The sequence below is a fragment of the Sitodiplosis mosellana genome, unplaced genomic scaffold (assembly GCF_009176505.1).
Source record: "Sitodiplosis mosellana isolate CC-2019 unplaced genomic scaffold, AAFC_SMos_1.0 Smas_scaffold_5948, whole genome shotgun sequence".
Lineage (NCBI taxonomy): Eukaryota > Metazoa > Arthropoda > Insecta > Diptera > Cecidomyiidae > Sitodiplosis > Sitodiplosis mosellana.
This window is the reverse complement of record NW_022601190.1, coordinates 152,231-172,469: the sequence shown is the minus strand read 5'-3', so window position 1 is coordinate 172,469 and position 20,239 is coordinate 152,231. Positions and strand designations below refer to the sequence as shown.

Sequence of the window (20,239 nt, the reverse complement as noted above, 5' to 3'; positions counted from 1 at the left end):
AGTTATTTTATGTGTCGTTTATGCGAGCGAACATCTGTTTTGTCTTTCTACTCATTTGCACTTATGTTGAAAATCGCAAATTCATCAGTTCGTTGGTTTTTATTTTGCATCACAGTATCAGTGATATGCGCACGATGACGGTTTGCACCAATCCATACAGCTGTTTTTCTTTTATTTCAGCCACATTAGAAACGGGTTTGACTAAGCGTGTCTCTCTTTATTTTTCACTTATCTTGAAACTGGCTTGTGTGTATACGTTTCCCTGGGCTCAGTCAGCCAGCCAACTCGATTCTCGTTCAATTTGTTTCACTGATATCAACCGAACACGCAATTCAAGTCGCTCACACACAACTTTGGAGTGACTGCATCTCGATGATTGTCGCCACTTTTCACCATTGACACTCGATCACTTCTGTTTGACGTGATTTTCTCTCTATCTCTCTCTATGCTCTCAATCTCTCCCTGAAATATCAGATGCAAATTTCATTATGCAATGCGTAACTGTTTCTATTAATTGTCTTTGTCAATATGTATGACAGAAGAGATTAAGCCTTTGTTTTCGATCAGATGCTAGGTCACAGTAGATATAATATCTGCATTCAATTGCAAGTGATCAACGATTTGATGTTATCGACACTTTTAGTGAGTGCAAATTTACAATCCGCATTTATGTAATTCCCATTTAGATTGCATTCGAACTGGCGAAAAACTTTCACGAAATTATCTGGTCGGTTAGAATGGGTGCTTTGCTTTTCTCAAGAAGTGAAAATCAGCTGCAATTCAAATAGCAACAACACCGTCCATCGATGCATGGCTTCATCGGTTTGACTCAATCAAGACAAAGACATAGATAAAGACAAATCAAAACTTTCCTTTTTTGCAATGTGATCAAAAGTGTTCATCGATGATTTTTTCTAATGATAAGTCTTGGTTCCCATCAAAAAGCGGCCCAATTCATCCACGGATGAACTTGAATTGAATGCGAGCGCTCGTCCCTCAATTATCATTGGCATTTGTTATACTATAACTTGTCAGAACAGTTCAATTAGTGACATTCAGTTGATTTTGTATGAAAAATGGGCAAATTTAATATTTCTCCCTTTTTCCAGTACTTTTGTACGGAAAAGTGAGTTTTTTCTAATATTTCTCGCCGGGAATGTTATTTATTTTGCATTTCTCGTCGTTTTGTGCCAAACAGATCTGGGAATAGTGATAATTGCAAAATCCGAGGTCAATCCCAAATTTTGAAATAGACTGATTTTCAGAAAAAAATATTCAGTCTATTCTGAAAAATAGAGCAGATACATGAAATCGGACACTGCCAACTTCTTCATTAGGGGTGTGCAAACATATGCTTCCATACATCGAGATCGGAGTTTGGCTATACCTTTCGCTCCACGGGTCATTTTATGAATTTTTGAGGAAGAAAGGTGTTCAGAAAATAGAAATACGGGAGTAGTAGCGAATCTCAGAATAGGTTTCTGATAACCGCAACCCTTTTTCATAAAACGCCGGAGCATCACCAAAATCACAACCTCAATTTATTTTGGGACAGTCTAGTGTGTATGTGCGACTGAAAGACACACTGAAGCTCGCTTCGATTGTATGTTTGGTTTTTTCGCCGAGCTTTCAAAATGCTTTTAAATCATTTGTGAAATTCGCGAAATGATTAAGTTGAAATTTCATCAGAACAACGATGCAAAATTGATGCTGTCGCTCTCATTTCACATTCTTTTTTGCTCTTTGCTCGCTTTTTTTGTGTTGCTTTTAAATTTCCACGGTTTGTTTTGATATTTTCGTCAATCGCAAATTCCATAGACGAGAGCACAATTAAGCGAGATCAGCAGCAGAAAAAAAAAAGAAACGGAGGCGACGTAAGCGTGCGCGCAAGTAAGCAAGCAAGCAAGCAAACAAGCGAGCGAGTGAGCCCCAAACGAACACGATGGAAACATATTTAGATAATAATAATTCTATTTGCAATATACTCTACCGAACGGGCTTAAAATAAACCACAACAACAACAACAACGGCAGCATCAGCAATAACAAAATGAGAATACGTTCGGCCATAAAATTGGCCGTTGTTTGTTGTTGTGGCCATAGTATTAGTGAGGGAAATGGCATAAAGGCAAATATGTTCGCGAACATTGTATTATTTTGTCGATAGAGCTGAGGTGCACGAATCCGTTTAAAATAGAGGAGAAGAAAAATACACTCATAATAAGAAAAGCGAACAACTACCGTTCACTTTCGAGCAAATGCCTGATTAATTTATTATTGGTAAGTTTTCTATTTATTTATTGTTATTTATGGATTTATTTCTTTTTCTTCATAAAAAGAATGATAACAACAACGAAACAAAAATGGTGCATCGTAAAATACATTTTGGCTAGTCAACAAATCGTTAGGCAATTAAATTTACCGGGCTCTCTCTCTCTCTCTCTCTATCGAGATATACAAGGGAGCATTCACAATGAACATTTGAAAAAATAGCAGACTAGCAATAAAACGATGGCCAATGCGAGTGCTAAGCATCGGCTAAGCACATGGTGTCACCGGCCAAATCCAATTATTAATGTGGGAATAGAAAAAAAAATTATAGCCTCATTGGCACAAACAATACACGACGACGTTGGACGTTTGTTTGAGACGTGCGAACATCTCGATATGGATCATCACTTACTTGATGATTAATTGAAGGCAATTAGGGAGATTCAATGGGAATAAATTGATAAAGAACTTTGCCTTGGCTCGATCAATTCGCGAAAATGTGGTCTAATGACGGAAACGAAGGACCAGGCCACTATGCAACATGCACATCAAACACATCCGATAGTTGATTGGCGTTTTGAACCAGCTGTAACTTCATCGTCGAAATGAATTTGAGAAATAGACGAACTCATGTTCTTGCTCAATTACAAATGCTTTTTCAAACAAAAATACAAAAGGTCAGTACATTTTCAGATGACTTAACACATAGGCTGTGCCAAGTGCAAGTGAAAAAGGTGAAGAACCCGTGTGCAAATAAAATGACTAACAGTCACTCAGTTGTATGTAACTGTATGTAGTGATACACAACTAAAACTGGCTAAGTTGATTGAAATCATGCGTTTTGTATGGAGACAATCACGTTTAGTTATTCTTTCAGTCAGTCGACTAATTTGGGACATTTTGACTAAGAGTGATTTGTGATTAAAGTTAACTGCAGTTGCTTATTTTGTTCGAGACAATCACTTTTAGTCAGTCAAAATGTCCCAAATTAATCGACTGAATAGTCAGTCAAAAATTTTCCACACGGGAATGTAATTTGATGGCGTTTTGTTCTTTCAAATGAGAAATAGAAATGAAAGAACACATCGAATGTCGAAATAGTCGAAGCCTTCATTTTAAAAGCCGAAATACCAACGATCAACACGACACAAAAAATTCTAATTTTAATATTTCGAAATTTATGCGAGGAAAATAAAAGAACAACAAGAGAGTCTCCGCTGCACACATACATCAAGGCAAGCAATTCAATTGATTCTTTGTGCTTTTTGTACGATTTGTTTCTTCTTCTGCTGCAGTCGTACGAACACTGTGCGCCACTACTCTTCGACATACGGCATAGAATAATCGGCTTGAAGTCTATTTTCAGTGTCTTATTGAAATATTTTCTTCGACTTTTTCACTCAAATGTCATCATTTCGACGTGAAGCTCTCATTCTATTAGAATTCAATAAACTCGGTGTTTTCGAAATGTGTGTTATGCCATTGCGGATTTCGTGCTATTGATCATTGATGCAAATAAATTGTCGATGGTGTCGTGTGCGTGGTTTTTGCCATTGTTCATATGCAAGCATGGCCAGTGCACATCTGTTTGCATGAAAACCGTTTTTGCTGTGTGCCGATGAAAATGTCTACGGGTTTTTTTCCCTCTCTTTGTTGCATTTGAAATGATTGATTTGATGTATCTCTCGCTCAATCCTCTTCTTTAACTCCCTCTCCCTCTACTTCTATCTCATTCGCTCACTTCTTCTATCTCATTCGCTCGATCGCTCGCTCTGCGAAGGACATTTTTGGTAAAGTGTGATCGATCACTTCAACAGCCGCTTTTCATTGGCTCTCGAATAATCTACGAGTTAAAGAGTCTCTGTGCAGTCATACAATGAATATTCTCATCACATAATTGTAGAACAGTGACCGGGCAAATGAATAATGACGCACAACAACTCATAATCATTTCGTATGAAGTTTTTTTCTCTCTCGTGCTGCGATGAAAATACAGAAAATAATACGAGAAAATCGAGAATGAGAGAAAATAGTGTGTATGAATACACAAAGAGACAGAACATCCAATTATGCAATTGCTTCTAAATTTGGCCGTGCAATTGATTAAAAGTGAACACTTGTCGGCATCGAATGTTGAAGTCATGTTTTCTCTCTCGCACTCTCGGTGTATTCCTTCTTCTTTGCCACAAAACAAACGAGCGAATAAATTCTAAAGCAGCATTTTCAGCGCGGTAAATGCTCACGAAATAGGTCACCAAAATTCGAAGTTCGGTACTGAACCGTGCGAAAATAAAATTTTGCTTGTTCATCTATCGCGTATTGTAGCTGATTCTTTTTGCTGGTTAGGTGATAATCAAAGGCAGAAGTGAGTGAGCCAGAGAGAGAGAGAGAGAGAGAGAGAGATTAAAACCGAATGGCTGGCAAAAATCATCGACACCAAATGGAATGAGTAAAGGAACAAATCGATCTCATTTGTATTGGTTGCTCATATTCTTGGTTCAGACACTTGAAATTCGCAATCAGAGAAATAAAATCGCAATTCAACGTATGAATTTACCTGTAGCTCTCCAAATGTCAAACATAATTTGAAGAGAGCGAAGAAAAAAAAATCAAATCGCAAATACACATGCACGTTTCAATAAAAATCGACACGATCGCGTTGTTCAATCGAATCAAACAAATTGAAATTGAACAACAACAACGTCGCCAACGACGACGACGACAACGACAACGAAAAGGCAAAATAAAATTATTGCCGCAAAGAAAGAGATGCTCACACAATCTCCCGACATTAACATTTACGATCGATGAGCGATCACATTAATTTCAATCAATCTTTCAATTGTGAATGTGATTATTGTACGTACACACACGAAAAAACAAACCAAAAAAGCCAAAACAAAATAAAGAAATAAAAGAAAAAGCTTTTTATATAAAGATGGCAGGCAAAAAGAAATCAAACGCTTGATATATATACATGAGATTGAGTACGGGGGCCTCATTTTGGGTGCTGCTGCGTTTGCGCTGCAGATACAAATTCATATGATCAGACAGTCTGACAGCTTCGAAAGAGCAGAATGTTCGAATAAATTACGATTTTTTTGTGTATATTTTTCTGCCGAGAGATAGATTTTTGCGGCCGCAAACGAACGAGTGAACGAACAAGAAAAGAAACAAATGCGAAAAAAATTAACTACGTGCACAATTGTGTGCTCAGAAATGACATCTACCATATGATGCCGACTGACGAACTCTTTTCTCTCACTCGTTGATGTGGTTGACTCGACGAAAGCAACGACGACAACTAGTTACACACATACACACACACACTCACACACACGGAGAAAAGCACCAACAACAACAACAACAACAACGAGAATCATTGCGGCAAAGATTTATTTTTATGATGCGCTACTATTTTCTTCTTACTGCGATTTATAATATGTAAAAACCGAGAAATTATTTGACAAAAAAAATAACAACACATTATATTAATGAGCATTGCGAGTTCGAGTTTGAGAGAAAGGGAGCAAGAAGAGAAGCGTACATACACAGTGCGACCAGGCATCGAAGTGGTAGAACTGATGGTTGTACCGTCAACTCACAATAACTCACGATCAGACGATGATGATTAAAACTGTGCGCTCGAAAACACACAAATGATATTGAATGGTATAGGCTGTGGAAGCATGTCGCATCGATTGATCTAAGTAATTCGGTTTTCACATTGAACCTATATATCCAAGGTGAATTTGAATTTTTAGCCCAAATTTAATAATGAGTGTAATTCTCATACGTTGTACCAGATTGTGTATGCTTCGTTATCGATTGATCAAACGGCTAAATGAAAATGTGAACTTTCAACTGGGTTTAATTCTTTCGCAGTTGCTTTCGAAGGGAACAAATCGATGTGAACAATGTAATAATGTATCATGATTAAGCTAAGATTACGGTTCAACTCTCCGAGTCAATTGGTTTTTCAAGATTTTAAATGAGTTCAAATCGATTGGGTTGAAAAGACACCGTTAAATGGCTTGAAAGCCATTCGTGAGTAGACGAAAGGAAACCATTATGCAAAAGAAAAAGAAACGGATTCAATGATTTTATATAAATTCAAATACAGTACACACTGGTCGGTGGAATTAATTCACGACTCATCGGAATTTTTTTTTATCTAACGCTGATTAATAGCGAAGCGATCGTAAATTTGCACAGCAATAACGATTGCTCACTTGAATAATAATAATCATAATTTATGTTCCCGGAAATATTCTTTGAAATAGTGTAATAAAACGGCTGCTTATAAAAATATGACTTCAATCACAACGGCGAATAAAGCAACTTCGAAAGTCATCCGATGAAATTGATGGGAAAGCATACATTAACGCTTCACATCACCATTTAACTGCAATTATATACTTTTTGTTGCTTAAATTTTTTTGTTTGCTGGTGAAGCTGTCGCTGTGACCAACTGACTGCGCTGATCATTCATTTCGATGCAATCACTGTCTCTCTGGACCATAAATGGTAATCAAAACACCCGCCCGAAAAAAGCCAGTTTGACCGCTAAGTGATTTTAATAATGCGAATAACGAACCATCGTTCGCTAAACCATATAAAAATCCGAAAAAAAAGTTCATTGAATATATCTTTCGCTTTTTACCTTATTTTTCATTCGAAAAATTCGCGAAAAAAATATACCATCATTAAGTGTAATTGAAATTTGCCAGGCCAAATGAACAACAAAAAAGAAGAAGTACTTCGGAAAGATGCGATGAACAGGCATAGGTAGAAGAAACACTTTCTCCGCCTTTTTTTCTGTTCATTTGGCTTTATACCTAAAATAAATAAGATTTGAAATAATTTGCGCTGCAATACAGCGAAAGAAGAAGAAAAGATACCGAAATATCATTAGAGGCGCGCACGGGGTCAATGCTGTGTGTGTGTTGTGCGCATTCAAAAATAATTTCGAAAAATTAGCGATATTTATGTTCAGTGAGCTCGCGCTTGTGTAATGTCATCTTGAGAATGAACAAGAAAAATTTCTATTCATTTTTCAAGGCATTCGCCTTTTTTACCGTACGTGTGCCCATAATTCGTTGTCCAAATTGAGTGAAATGACAGAGTGAACAAGAGACAAAGGAAGAGAGGAAAAATATGGCTTTTTTGTCACTTGCATCCACGGTTTTTCTTTTCTGTCAATTTCTTTAGAAATCCCAAATTGTCTGCGAAAAATGCACTGAAATCGGGCTCATTCGCTTGAATTTTTTCTTTTTCATTCACATAAGTATTTCAATCGTCATTTTAACTGCTAGCAAAATTTGTACACCAATCGTGAGAGACATCTTTCAATCCATTTTACAATTGAGCATAGAAGAAAATCAACAAACAAATGTCGATGCAATGTGATTTAGTTAGTTGTTGCTGTTTGTTTTTTTTTTGGAGGCGCACCCATCAGCCAACCAACTAATCTCTTTTCTTTTCTATGTGTTTCTTCTTTTAAACGAGCAATTCCATAATAAATTTAGTGTAAAGTGCTTTTATTTACACGATTGTAAAACAAAGCAGCTATGTTACTTGTTTTGTATGCGCTGAGACTTTCTCGAAACAAGCAATTCGTTAAATATAATTTCTTTTTCTCTTCTCTTTCTCTCTCTCTCTCTCTCTCTACGGTGTATGTGTGTGCTCGAGCAATTATTCGCCACGTTTAATGGTTATTGTTATGTATATTAATGCGATAATTCAATGAGAATCAGGCATTTGGGATTGCCATTGTGCGCACCGCAACGCTGATCGTGATGTGACTACACTTTGAGTCGAGTGTTTTGCGATTTTGCAGTGCGTTTAACTTTCTACGTATCCAAATCATTCAATGTTTTCGGTGTATAATAAATGCGCGAAATAATTACATATTTTGATGAATCCCAAATGTCGCCCATTGGATTATTAAATACAATTTAATGCAGCTTTTTTGTTTGAAGTCAGTTTTCTTTGCGGCGGCGCAGCGGCTGGCCGAAATCGAAATGGAAATATCTTGTTTGAAAGAAAGTGGTAAAAATGTTGATTGTTTTGTGGGAGAGAGAGAGAGGGAGAAAAAATGTGCAATTTGAAAAGTATTCAAAATTGCGTCTTCTTGGAATTTTTTATAAGTTTTACTCATCCCGTCGCTTTATGCGCGTTGCCATTACTTTATTCAATTTCATTTTCTTCCATTAATGTTTTAAAAAAAAATTGTTATCTTATCACATCATCTGGTTTGAATCCTTTTTTTTTTCATTAAAAAAAACTGAGTTTCATAACATTTCTTCTGGGAGCTTGAGTTGAAAATGTGTGGGAAGTTTTGCTGTGGCAAACGAGTCACTTGCATAATACCGGCAGTTTGTTTTTGTCAGCGTGGTATGCGGAGAGTCGCGAGTTCAAAGAAATGGTCTTCCTTGTTTCCATTTTTTTCTCGAGCCAACACAATCAATTACTGGCCATTAGCCGTTGGTATTTTCTGTTTCATCATCGGCCGTCGTCCACCGTTAATACATTGTGCTCCAATTAAGCGTGAACTGGGGCCCCATTGTAATGAAATTCAAATGAATGTATGTACGGCGGCCGCATATAGCGTCAGACAAAACGATTAACATGGAAAACCGACAGCGGAACACTCTTGTTTTTTGCGGTTGAATCGTCAACATTCGCGCCCTGTCAAGCTTTTTAATGATGATCATCGATAATTGGTTATTCATTGCATCAATAGTTGATAGTAACGGTGGCTGGCTTGGCAAGATTAATTTGACGACGTCTTTATTATTTGATCAGTCATAAATGTCGGCATGTAAAAATAGACACATCGAAGTCGAGTGAAATGAAGCCCATATTCACTCGGTTGATCGATGGTGTATGTGTCATCTACGTCATGGGAAAATTGGTGTTTGTTGTTTTTTTTTCTTCTCGCTCGTAATGTGAAGCTGTGGAAAGTCGATTTCACACATATTCAACGTGATTATTAAATGTTATGTGTTTAGATTCACGCCTTGCACCAGACACTAACCGTTGTGTGTGTGTGTGTGTGTGTGCCAATCGCAAATGTTTTGCACGCATTTTTTTACCGCGCTCATACTAATAATCAAAACAAACCGATCAGCGATCATTCCATTGCAGTTAGCATATATTTTATGTAATGCGTCTGTCGGCGGCGGCGGCATCCGGCCGCAAATACTATCTATTAACATCAGAATAGTATGTGTGTTTTTGTTTTTGGACCGATTCGGTTTTTTTTTTCTTATTTCAACCCAATTTGCATTGCGATTGCGACGCGCAGTGCGAAAATCGATGCATGTTTAGCAGGCTGGCTGTGCCTACAATGTTGTCTAATATCTGCAGGCACAGTAGAAAATGATCAAAGTGACGTAAGTGATGCACAATACCTCGGCTCGACACTAACAGTCTATTTATGTTCCTCGGGATAAAATTTATCCCGAGGTATAAAATTTTTGTCCGATTTGGTATAAAATCAATTTATGTTGACAGGGATAAATATTTTTTACCTCAAAAATTTGATCAGGCTAACAATACTGTTAAATAGAGATGATTTTCAAGCTCTCTGACATTTAGTTCGTTATTTTTTTCATTACGCAGGTTCTTTTGCTTGGATTTTATATCCAAGGTATAAAATTTATACCACCTGGGGATAAAATTTATACCGATATTATATTTATCCCTCGGATTAATGCAATTTATCCCTCGGGATAAGAGTTATCCCCCGGAAATTTACGACCATGTCGGGACATGGTCGTAAATATTTATCCCGGAGGTGTCAGATCGATCAGAAACAGATATCATTTCTAATCACACCAACACTTATGACACGTTTAGAAACGTCCAGAAAAGTTGAAAAAGGTTGGGAAAAAGTGTTCTTAAACGATTTTGTACGATTTTGTCGTATTAGTACTTTACCAAATTGAACATTCGGCTCATATTTTATAACCGTCAATACATTTGTTGACAGTTTTGCACATTAGACAATATTGTGATCACTCTATCTGCCGCATTGACATTTCATGTGCTACTACATCAATTGCATTCTTTCTTTTCGCCTTTTCATTCGTGAAATGTGTGAGTGACACACGCAGACAACTACAACAGCATGTAGGAGTCAGATGAAAAAGACGCATATTATAGGAGTTGTCGGTAAGGCAGAAAGAGATCACAATAATGCTCAATGAATAGACTGCGCCTCTTTCGACAAAAGTTGACGTATTTTGGGAGCAAATAGCCTATTTGTTTCAGAATCATGAGAAAAGAACATTCCGACCAGAACTGTGCAAAAACCTTTGATTGGGACCTGGCGCATCGTGTATATCGCCTCGAACAATTCATTTTAGTCATTTCTGATGGAATATACACTTTTTACTCGCTGCTATCGTATTTTTTACCATATTTATTGCTTCGTGACCTTAGAATTGAACTAATTTAACACAAATAAACAATACTAAATCGATTTCACATCGATTTTTGATCATTTTTAGCAAATTTTTGACAATTTTGTATGGGTGGTACCCGTAAACCCTCCTTCCGAATAGCTTCAAACTTTCTCGCATTTCATTTTTCGGCGAAAAAATGAGATTCCGAAAGTTTCATGCTGATCGCATTTGCACAAGTTTGGTTTTGGCCCAATAATTTTATCTGAAATTTCCTTGAACTTCTACTTCGGTTATAACATTTCAATGCGAATTCCCAATAAACTAATAAACATAATTAGACCACATCAAACATGTGTTTTCCGATGGCTGAGCATCTCAGCATTTCGTATGGGCCAAGGGCAGTGTCAAACCGGATCTGGTCCATCCTGAAGATCCACTTCCAGAACTGGGAGCAGTTCTGGTCGATCCTGAGGATCCACCAAAACCCACTTCCAGAACTTGATGATTAAGATTATTAAGATTGAATGTTGATAAATTATCAGGATTCGATCTTGATAACTTCCAAAAGATATTATTAAGATTTATCCGATAACGTTATTATTTGAATATAGTTAATATCCTGATAAAAAGTTGATAGCGTTATTAAGATTCCATCATAATAACGATATCGAACGATATTTTTAGTTTATTACGATATCTTGTTAAAAAAAAATCGTGAGCACAGCTATAATCCCAAAAAGCCTAAACTTAAGGATTTTTCGATGAAAAATGGATTTTTTTGAGAGTTGGAATCGAACCAATCGAATATGAGGGTAGAGCTATGTGAAAACATGACTCGATTTGGTCGTGTAAGTATCCAAAATGTTCATAAAGGATTATACTAGATGTTCAAAGGCAGAAAAGATAGAAATCGCTTGCTTTTATCTGTCAAACCGAAGCTCATGTTCGTGATTTGCTCATTTTGGTCTGAAATTGGTCTTTTATGTCTGAGTCAATTGACGCCAAATTCCATCCAAATCGCAATCTGACAACTAACCAAATATTTGTGCAGGTTCTGGCTACACGATACAAGTCAAAGACTGAACAAAAGTCTACCATCTGGATGACTTATATGGGTCAAATGTAAAAAATGCCGAAAATTTGAATTTTTTTTGGTCATTTCACACTGTAATTGGCCCAGAATGCATTTTCATGGGCTAATGTCTTGGCAAAAGTTATATATATTGACGAGATAAACAAAACCCTATCATCAGTTTTTGCCGAAAGTCGTTTGGAAAAATTATTTTGGTCGAAATGTTGCGATCTAAAATGGCTTCCGAAACGAGTGGAATGAAAAAATGGATAACTCTTTGGAAAGTGGTTTTTTTCTACGTTTTCCAAGTTTTTGATGTCAAACTTATTTTTTTGAGGGCAATTTTCGAAATTTATATGAATATCTCAGGAAAAAAAAATCTGGACCAGTCTAACATCACATGCATCTGTATTATGAATTTTTTACAAGAAAACCACTTCTGCTTTCATTTACATACAACGAGAACTATTAAAACATTTATTTTTCATATGTTCAGCATGAATTTTTGTCCGAGGGATAAGTTGCGATTTTTATCCCTCGAAATTTATCACTCGGTATAAATTGCATTTTATACCCCGGGATAAATTTTATCCCGAGGAACATAAATAGACTGTAACTGTCTACATTTCGTCGAGTAATTGGAATATCTCCAACGGACATTCAGAATATTAAAATTGCTCAACAACCATTTACAAAGTAACGAACGAAATAGATACTCAATTTATGACTTTGTATCGACAGTCGTCGTCGTCGCCGTCCGTTTTTCTCCTTACATGATTTGTTTGACCGATATTTGTGTACACTTTACGTTCCACTTTCACTTGATGTCGCCTGTGCGCGCGTGCCATACCGTTCGAGTGGATTTTTTTTCTCTCTTTTCTGGCTTAATTCGATTTGCACACTAATCATCTTGCTCAATTGCATAGAAAAATTGAACTGACTAAAAATATGGCCGCGTTTTTGTGTCGGTCAGCGATTGTTTGTCGACAAAACAGCTGATTTGAATATCAATGTTAAATTGAGCGGAGAAAGTGTAATTCAAATGACGAGAAAAAAAACGTCTCTAAGCCCATATTTTTCAATGATGATCGATGGACAAAAGAAAATGTGTTAAAAAGTATTGCGCGAATTGTGACAATGAAATCGAAACACTCCACACTACATGCCTTTTTTTCGTTGCAAATAGAAATAATTTTATTTTGTCCACAATAAACGTAGTCTCTCAATCTAGAAAAAACAACAATAGCGAAACAAAAAAGCGCCAACAACAACAACAACAACAACAACAATGTTGAAGGTTACGAAAAACCTGTTCATTTTTATCTCTCTTTTGTTTCGTAAATGATTCGAATATTGCATTCAAACCGCGTCACAGAAAAAAAACGGCAGCGTATACTTTCGATTTCATTGAACTAAAGAGTTGAGTTCTATTCTAATTTCAATTATCAAATATTTCATTCAATGCTATCGCTGCTCGCTTCGTAAATATTGTGAGAAAGAAAAATGTACGAACAAAAAACGCACGCACCCTTGTAACGGGCAACAACAATGATAAAATGTGTAAATTTGACTAAATTATTCGTTGGTTTTTACTTACTTGTAGTGTTTCAAGCATGAGCTCCTTTTCTAATATCGAGTCGAGTGTCTGTGGAACGGAGAGATAAAAAAAGCAATTCCAAATATCCGAAAATGAAATGCTATTTGAATTTGTTTTTTGTTTATTACCTGCATTTGATCGCATGATGCACGCGCTTGTAAATATGATGAGGCTAAAATGAATGAGCCCAAAATAAATGACGACACAACGACCGTCAATCCAATGATTTTTGCAATTCGCACTGAACTTGTTTCCCGTCTATACGCCTGTTCGCATCGATCCCATTTGGTTGGTGAATGTTGTTGTGGCGGCATCAGTCCAGACCAAGAGCATACCGAAACGAGATGAAAAATGAGAGAGGAAAAGAGACGAAATTAGTAAAGACAAAACAAAAATCGTGAACAGTTGATGGATTAAACCCTTCCTTATTAGCCTAGGCAATATATTTTGGTTCGTTTTTCTCATTCGATTCGTATTTCATTTTAATTTTGAATTTTTCATTCGATCGGCCGGGAATTTCGATCGTTTTTTAATTTCTCGGTGCGTTCGCATGTCTATCAAAATGCATGTTTTAATGCTGCGGCTGCTGTTGCTCTCAGCTTGTTCGTTGGTAAGTAACAATTTTAAAAATAGCAAGCTGTCACATAACAATAGCATAAATAAATGCGAGACACGAATACACGAGAGAACGAACATGCTTATTATACAGTACGTCTTAAAGTGTTAATTTATTTATATGCTCGATACAGCTATAACTTTTGCAATGACTCTCTTGTTGCTGCGTTCAATTCTCGCATTAACTCAGGTCTGGTTGTTTTTTTTCTGCTTCTTTTCTTGTACCGCTACTTTGCATTGGACATCCAATGACGTATTCAAGTGTGTACAACATTTTTTTATGGTCTTATTACTCGTGTGTGTTTTTTCTTCTGCTTCGCTTCTTGTCATCATCGGATCGAAAATGAAGTCATATAGAAACAGGTTTCAAAGAACAGACATTGCACGTGCAGAGCGAAAACAATGTTACGGCAACAAGACAAATCATAATGGAATTACGCTTTTGATTTGACAATGAAAGGGAATATGCCATTTAGATCTGTGTTGAATCAACACTGTTGACTTGACCAAAACAAGAAACAATCATCTGATGGTCTAATGTTGAACAAGGTAATAACCTCACTTCGCTGATATCTTGCTCCATTCATGGTTTCTTTGTGCCTATTTTTTCTGGGCTTGTGAATGACCAATGAAAACCGGTCTTCGATATATGATAAAGCTGTGCAATAAACGTTGCACGCAATCGATTGTGTAATATGGTACGGACATCACCGAAATCATCTTCATTTCGACGACGAAATGGGAAAAAACAAAACTCATCATCATCATCATTGTAATGGCATATCGATCAAATTACATTTGATCCCAGAATAATGAACAACGAAAAAACGCCATTTAATCAATAAATCATTGGGAAGAAGCATCACACAAATGAGCGAATGTTGTAATTTTTTCGCTCGTTATTTCGTCCACAAAAATTGGTTTCATTCATTTCAAATCGATGGCAATTACTGGAATAAGACATTTTATTCTGTTCGAATTGGTTTATAAACGGACGTGATCAACGTGAATTGATTTACGATGATTTTGAGCATTTCAATCGATTGATTTCTGTGAAGCGCTCTCTCGCTATTTTCAATGCATTCAACCAAATTCATTTGGCCTTTTCCTACTGACCCATTTCAATTCCATCGCAACATCCAGTTGGGTTTCTTCAAAAGTATGCGTGAAAATCATTGCTCACCATTCCACGATTCGATCAACAGCATTTTACACGAACATTTACACTTTGATCGAAACATTTGATTTTTATGTGAAAGAAAAAACCCCAAAATGGTACTGTTGAAATTGGTGCAAAACAAACAACCGAAATCCAAATGCCAGTGAGTGTGTATACAAAAGCTCAATGATAAATTGAACTTACGAAAAATTACAAACATCAAAGTGTCGATGGCCTTGAACAAATGCACAGAGCGAAGAGCAAAGGCAACAAAAAACACACTCGCGCACAAACACAACGTACCAACAATCGCGCGCTGAAGCAGTGACTTTGTGCACCGTAATGAGCAAATTCGAGAAATAATTTAGCGTCAAAACAATAAACAAAATCATTTTCTTTGACTTTTAACCAACATTAGCGATTAAACTAACGACTCAACAGAATAATGGCAAGAAACACACATTTTTTTTTGTTTTCGTCTGTGTTGCTGGTAAAATCATGTGCGATTTGCCAATCGTCTTTTCACGGAACGGTAAGAGCAGAGGCCATCATACACTGATTTTAATACCTCTGTGCTGGTTTTGTGGGCCGGTTTTGTATCGAAGAACAGGCGGCTTTTGTGTGAGTTTTCAAGTGGCCAATTGCGCATTTTCCGTTAATTCGGTAGTTTAACTGTACATTTCATTGATTCGATGCTACGCGAAATGAGCATTTCTGAACGCATGATCGCGACGAGTGTGCAATGGCGATTAATCGCATCAACATCAATTGACATCATTTCAGAACCATTTAAGGTTTTTGATGTGGGTTTTCTCTTTGGATATTCCACAGTTTTCATCGGACTCTACGACATTTGATGCTGGTTTTTCTCTCTCACTGTCTTCAAGAGAGTTACTGCGCAATTGCAGACAAATCGTGAGCAATTTCAGACAAAAGCCCACTTTTCCAAGTTGATACAAATGTATGTTCGTTACACGTTACAGAGAACAATCTTGATAATTGGAATCGACTGGAGTGACTGACGAAAAATCGGATTCACCTTCACGCTCGCTGTGTGTGCCCAGCACACGAAGAAGGCACATGAATCTTTCGTAGCTTTTCGAACAGACACGAACTTTTCTTGGAATCTTTCTCATTTAGCAGCAGAAGAAAAACTTAAGTCGCATCTCCATCAAGGAACACACACACAAAACAAATTGTATGTAATTAATATTTCATTAAAATGGCTTTTTTTTGTACGATGAAACCGGATTTTGCGATATTTGTTCACTTCACTTGATAAACAATCACTTGTCAATTTTTTGATTTCCGATTCGCAAAGCACATCGCAATCATTGCGGTTGTTTCTTTCTTCTTTTTTACGCATATTCTAGGGGAATGGTTTCGGGGGAATGATATATTGTGCAAAAATTGCTAACCTCAATCAATGTCAAATGGTTGTTGCTTTATTTTGTTTCGAGATGATTCTTGATCCGATCAAGTAATTCGATAGAGAGATCATTTCACGAACAAAAAAAGAACACCATTATAAAATCTTTGAATGAGGAACGTCGTTCGAACAATCTCCATTTCGAGGTGTGTGTGTATGTGTACATAAAAACAAGTACAATTTCATCGTCAAACTACACATCAATCATCTGACAAGTTGATTTTATTTATATTTGATTTGGCACTTTTTTTTCTGCACCTTTTTCTGCGCTTTTTTTCTGGGAAATTTCCATATTAGATTTATATGAGATTCATTGTGGAAATTTCAAATTCAAATTCAAATAGAAAAAAAATGATAACTCAATTCAAATTGTTCATCCCGAAAAAAAACAGAGAAAAAAATAACCGTCTCAAACTAACAAGTGTTCCGCATCGCGAAACTCGAAAACAAAGCAATTAGCACTAATTAACATATGCTTCACAAGATATTCGTGTATGGCCCGGACCATTAGTGAATGGTAATGATGCGCTGGATAAACGTATAAATGGCGATAAACACCTAAAACATGGCTGCTAAAACGCAATTATAACCATTTTTCTGCTAGATGACTATATTTCTTTTTCGTCTTGTGAATGTTTTTATGTTCGGTTTCGGCACTTCTCATGGCAAAAAGCGGTGCACCGAAAACGCTATTTTGTGGCCGTTATCTTTAAACTGTGCGAAATTTCCTTGTTGTCGCCCTTTCAGCACGATGTCAATATCGCCGTATTTCTTTCCATTGTTTAGCTTCATGATTATCGTGGAAAAGGCGTTAAATTTTACTCTATATAAATGCATTGACATTGAAAAAAAAATTGCAAACGTTTTACACTCGAATATTGAGAACGATTTCTGTTTGCAAAACCAAAAGAAAAACATCACCCAAAAAAACATCTCGATTTCGATAACCTTCGTCGGTAACGATGCAGAAAAATAGTGCTAATTTGATTATTTGCCTATTTCGCGTTGACTTATTTACTCATTACGATGCATCCGCCAATTCAAGGATCTACATGGTTTTCTCGTCCGATGTCATTTCATTCGCAAAAGCGGTAATAATCAGCGAAGTGCTACAAAAATCCAACATCGTGAGAAAATAAGTCTTTCGTAGAAAAATATCGCTGTTCCAAGTCTTTTGCTGCGGCGGCGACAAAATGTCAGCGAGCATTGCTGGCAAACAAATTTCATTTCATTTCGTTCCGCATTTCAATGGGGCGATACTTTTCGTTCAATGTTAATGTTACAACCAACGCGATCCCATCAGATTCAAATGCTTCGCATCGCATCTCACAGATATGAGACAATACAAAAGTTTTTTTAATCGAAAAAAATCACATAAAAATGAATGTTTTTTTCTCTCATTTTTTCCGATGTGAAATCCCGGAAATTCATCGCACGACAGTGCATAAAAAGAAAAAAAAATTCAATTAATTACTGAAACGCATCGTTTAATTTTCTCTCTCATACACAAACACACACACACACTTCCACCGAGAGAAAAAAAAATCTGTTTGATAGTTGCAAATGATGCGCGTTGTGCTTTCTATGGCGAGATGCAAACATGCGTGCAATAGTCATCCGCGGTAATGTGTGTTTGTGCGTCAGTGTTGTCATTGTTTTGAGATTCATCATCATCAACATCACCATGGCCAAACTCATAATAGCTCTAGCTCTAGTGACAGAGAGAGAGAGAGCGCGCGAGCAGATGAACTTTGCGGATTTTGTGCCGACACCGAAATAAACAATAGACATTTAATGGCCGTATTACGACATGACACAGTAAAGAACGAATATTGAATACATTAACATGGGCCAAAAACATGAGCACGTCATCGTGATTATAGAGCGAATACATTAACTATTAGAAAGTTTTATGTGCATCATTTCATGTAGTTTTGCTCTTTTCTCGCGATCGTGTTGTTTTCGTTTGTTCGTGTTGATGCTGCTGTTGTATTGTGGTGCCTATGATGCTGTGCTTATGATCACTGCTGCGCTTTTCACTGCGCCGCGTCGCACCACAAAATGAATTCCATTCGTTTGACTTGGTTGGAAATTCGCTGAAAACACATTGTAAGTGAACCGTGTGAGTTTTCAAATGTTGGCCCAATGAATTTCGTCAACAAAAAATTCGATTTTTCGGGACGAGCGTGCGCACACACACAGAGCAATAAAATTGACGGCATAGACATAAATTTTCAAATCAACAAGCAAGAATCAATGGAAAATGTCTTGATGATTTCCAAATTGTCAGTTTCGTCGGCAGAGCGGGCGAGCAGTGCTCGTCGAGCATACAAGATATCTTCTTGAGTCTCAGCATGGTTTTTCCATTATGTTTTTCTCTCTCACACACAGCGAGAAAAAAGCATGACCACGGAACGCGGGAAAAATGTGGACACGAATCGTTCATTATTGTAACAGCCGCAAGTCAGACTGTGGCCAAAATTGTGTAACTCAAACTGAAATTGAAATGTCGGCACCAAAGTGCGTATTCTTTTTCTTGAAGGGAAAAACACATATCAAATAGCCTGACAAACATGGCAAACAAAGTAGTAAAAAATTTCAATTGGATCCAATGGACTGAGCGTGAAATTTCAATCGAATTTCTGACCTCCAGCGAAAACTAACAGCTGCGAGCGGAAAAAAGAAAAAAGTTATCGACGAGATTCGGCTATGTTGGGAAATTGCGTGTTTTATTTGTTATTCGGACGCTGCCGTTCTCTTCTTCATTAGTCTTTTTTGGCGATGTTTGTTTAATGGTGGAAATAATGCGAATTGTGTGTGGATGAATTTCCATTCATTGAATTTCGTGGGGCATCTCAATTTTTGGACTCATGTGGTGTGTATTGTGAGCCAATTTGATTAAGATCATTAAGCCAACAAACTGCGCTCAGTCATTGGCCGCCGCCGCCGGGATGGGCGATCACAACAACTTGCATTAGTATTTCCAAACTCATACATGCTTTTCAACAAAATTGTGAAACTTCTCAATCAATTTCGGTGGAGCGAATGATCTTCACGGATGATGATTAACAAAGCATTAAATCATTTTGGATGTTTCATCGGCTGATAGCTCTTTACTGGATGCCATATCAAACACAACGCTCCATATCCTTTCCATGGATCAGAACAAAATTAATGTATCAAAAAAAATCGCTCAGACTATCAATCACACACCAGAAAAAAAATCGGTCTGTTTACGAATTACATTTAATAGTCTGGGCAATTTCATTGTCATTCGTCATGGATCTCATGTGCTAAAAACGGTATGAAATATGTGTGAGTGAGTGATACGATCGGCTGCATCCATAATACCGGTCAGTGTTTTTGTTTCCGGATCGTTTACAAAGTCATGAAAATTTATCATTTCACATTTTGCTGTTAACACAACCGAAAAATTGCAAGCCATTCAAAAACCAATTTGAATTTCACGAGAAGAAAGAAATAACAAAATTTGAGCCGCAAAAAAGTGAAGTGATAAAAAAAACACAACGCGCAAATTCCAAAGCCGAAAAATTGCGGCAAGCATGATCATGCCGAACTTTGTTTCGATTAAGACGATAGACATTCAAATTGTAGCCATACTACCGCGACACGTAAAACGAGAGAGAGAGAGAGAGAGAGAGAGAGAGAGAGAGAGAGAGAGAGAG

At 37.0% G+C, this 20,239-nt stretch overlaps 2 protein-coding genes across 3 annotated transcripts in view; one reads left to right on the top strand and one right to left on the bottom strand.

The window, feature by feature from the left end:
* LOC129573120 (nuclear transcription factor Y subunit beta) overlaps positions 1-20,239 on the bottom strand; it is a 46,312-nt gene that overhangs the window by 6,240 nt on the left and 19,833 nt on the right. For both annotated transcript variants that reach the window (XM_055453352.1, XM_055453351.1), the window contains exons 3-4: positions 13,479-13,616; positions 13,351-13,398 (exon numbers count right to left, since the gene is read on the bottom strand). In XM_055453352.1, coding sequence (XP_055309327.1) covers positions 13,351-13,398; positions 13,479-13,616 — 186 coding nt within the window. The remainder of the gene's footprint in view (positions 1-13,350; positions 13,399-13,478; positions 13,617-20,239) is intronic.
* The window catches only part of LOC129573121 (glucose-6-phosphatase catalytic subunit 1), a 50,198-nt gene continuing 32,112 nt past the window's right edge, over positions 2,154-20,239 (top strand). Inside the window, exon 1 of the mRNA XM_055453354.1 lies at positions 2,154-2,279. The gene's annotated coding sequence lies outside the window, so the exon portion shown is untranslated. The remainder of the gene's footprint in view (positions 2,280-20,239) is intronic.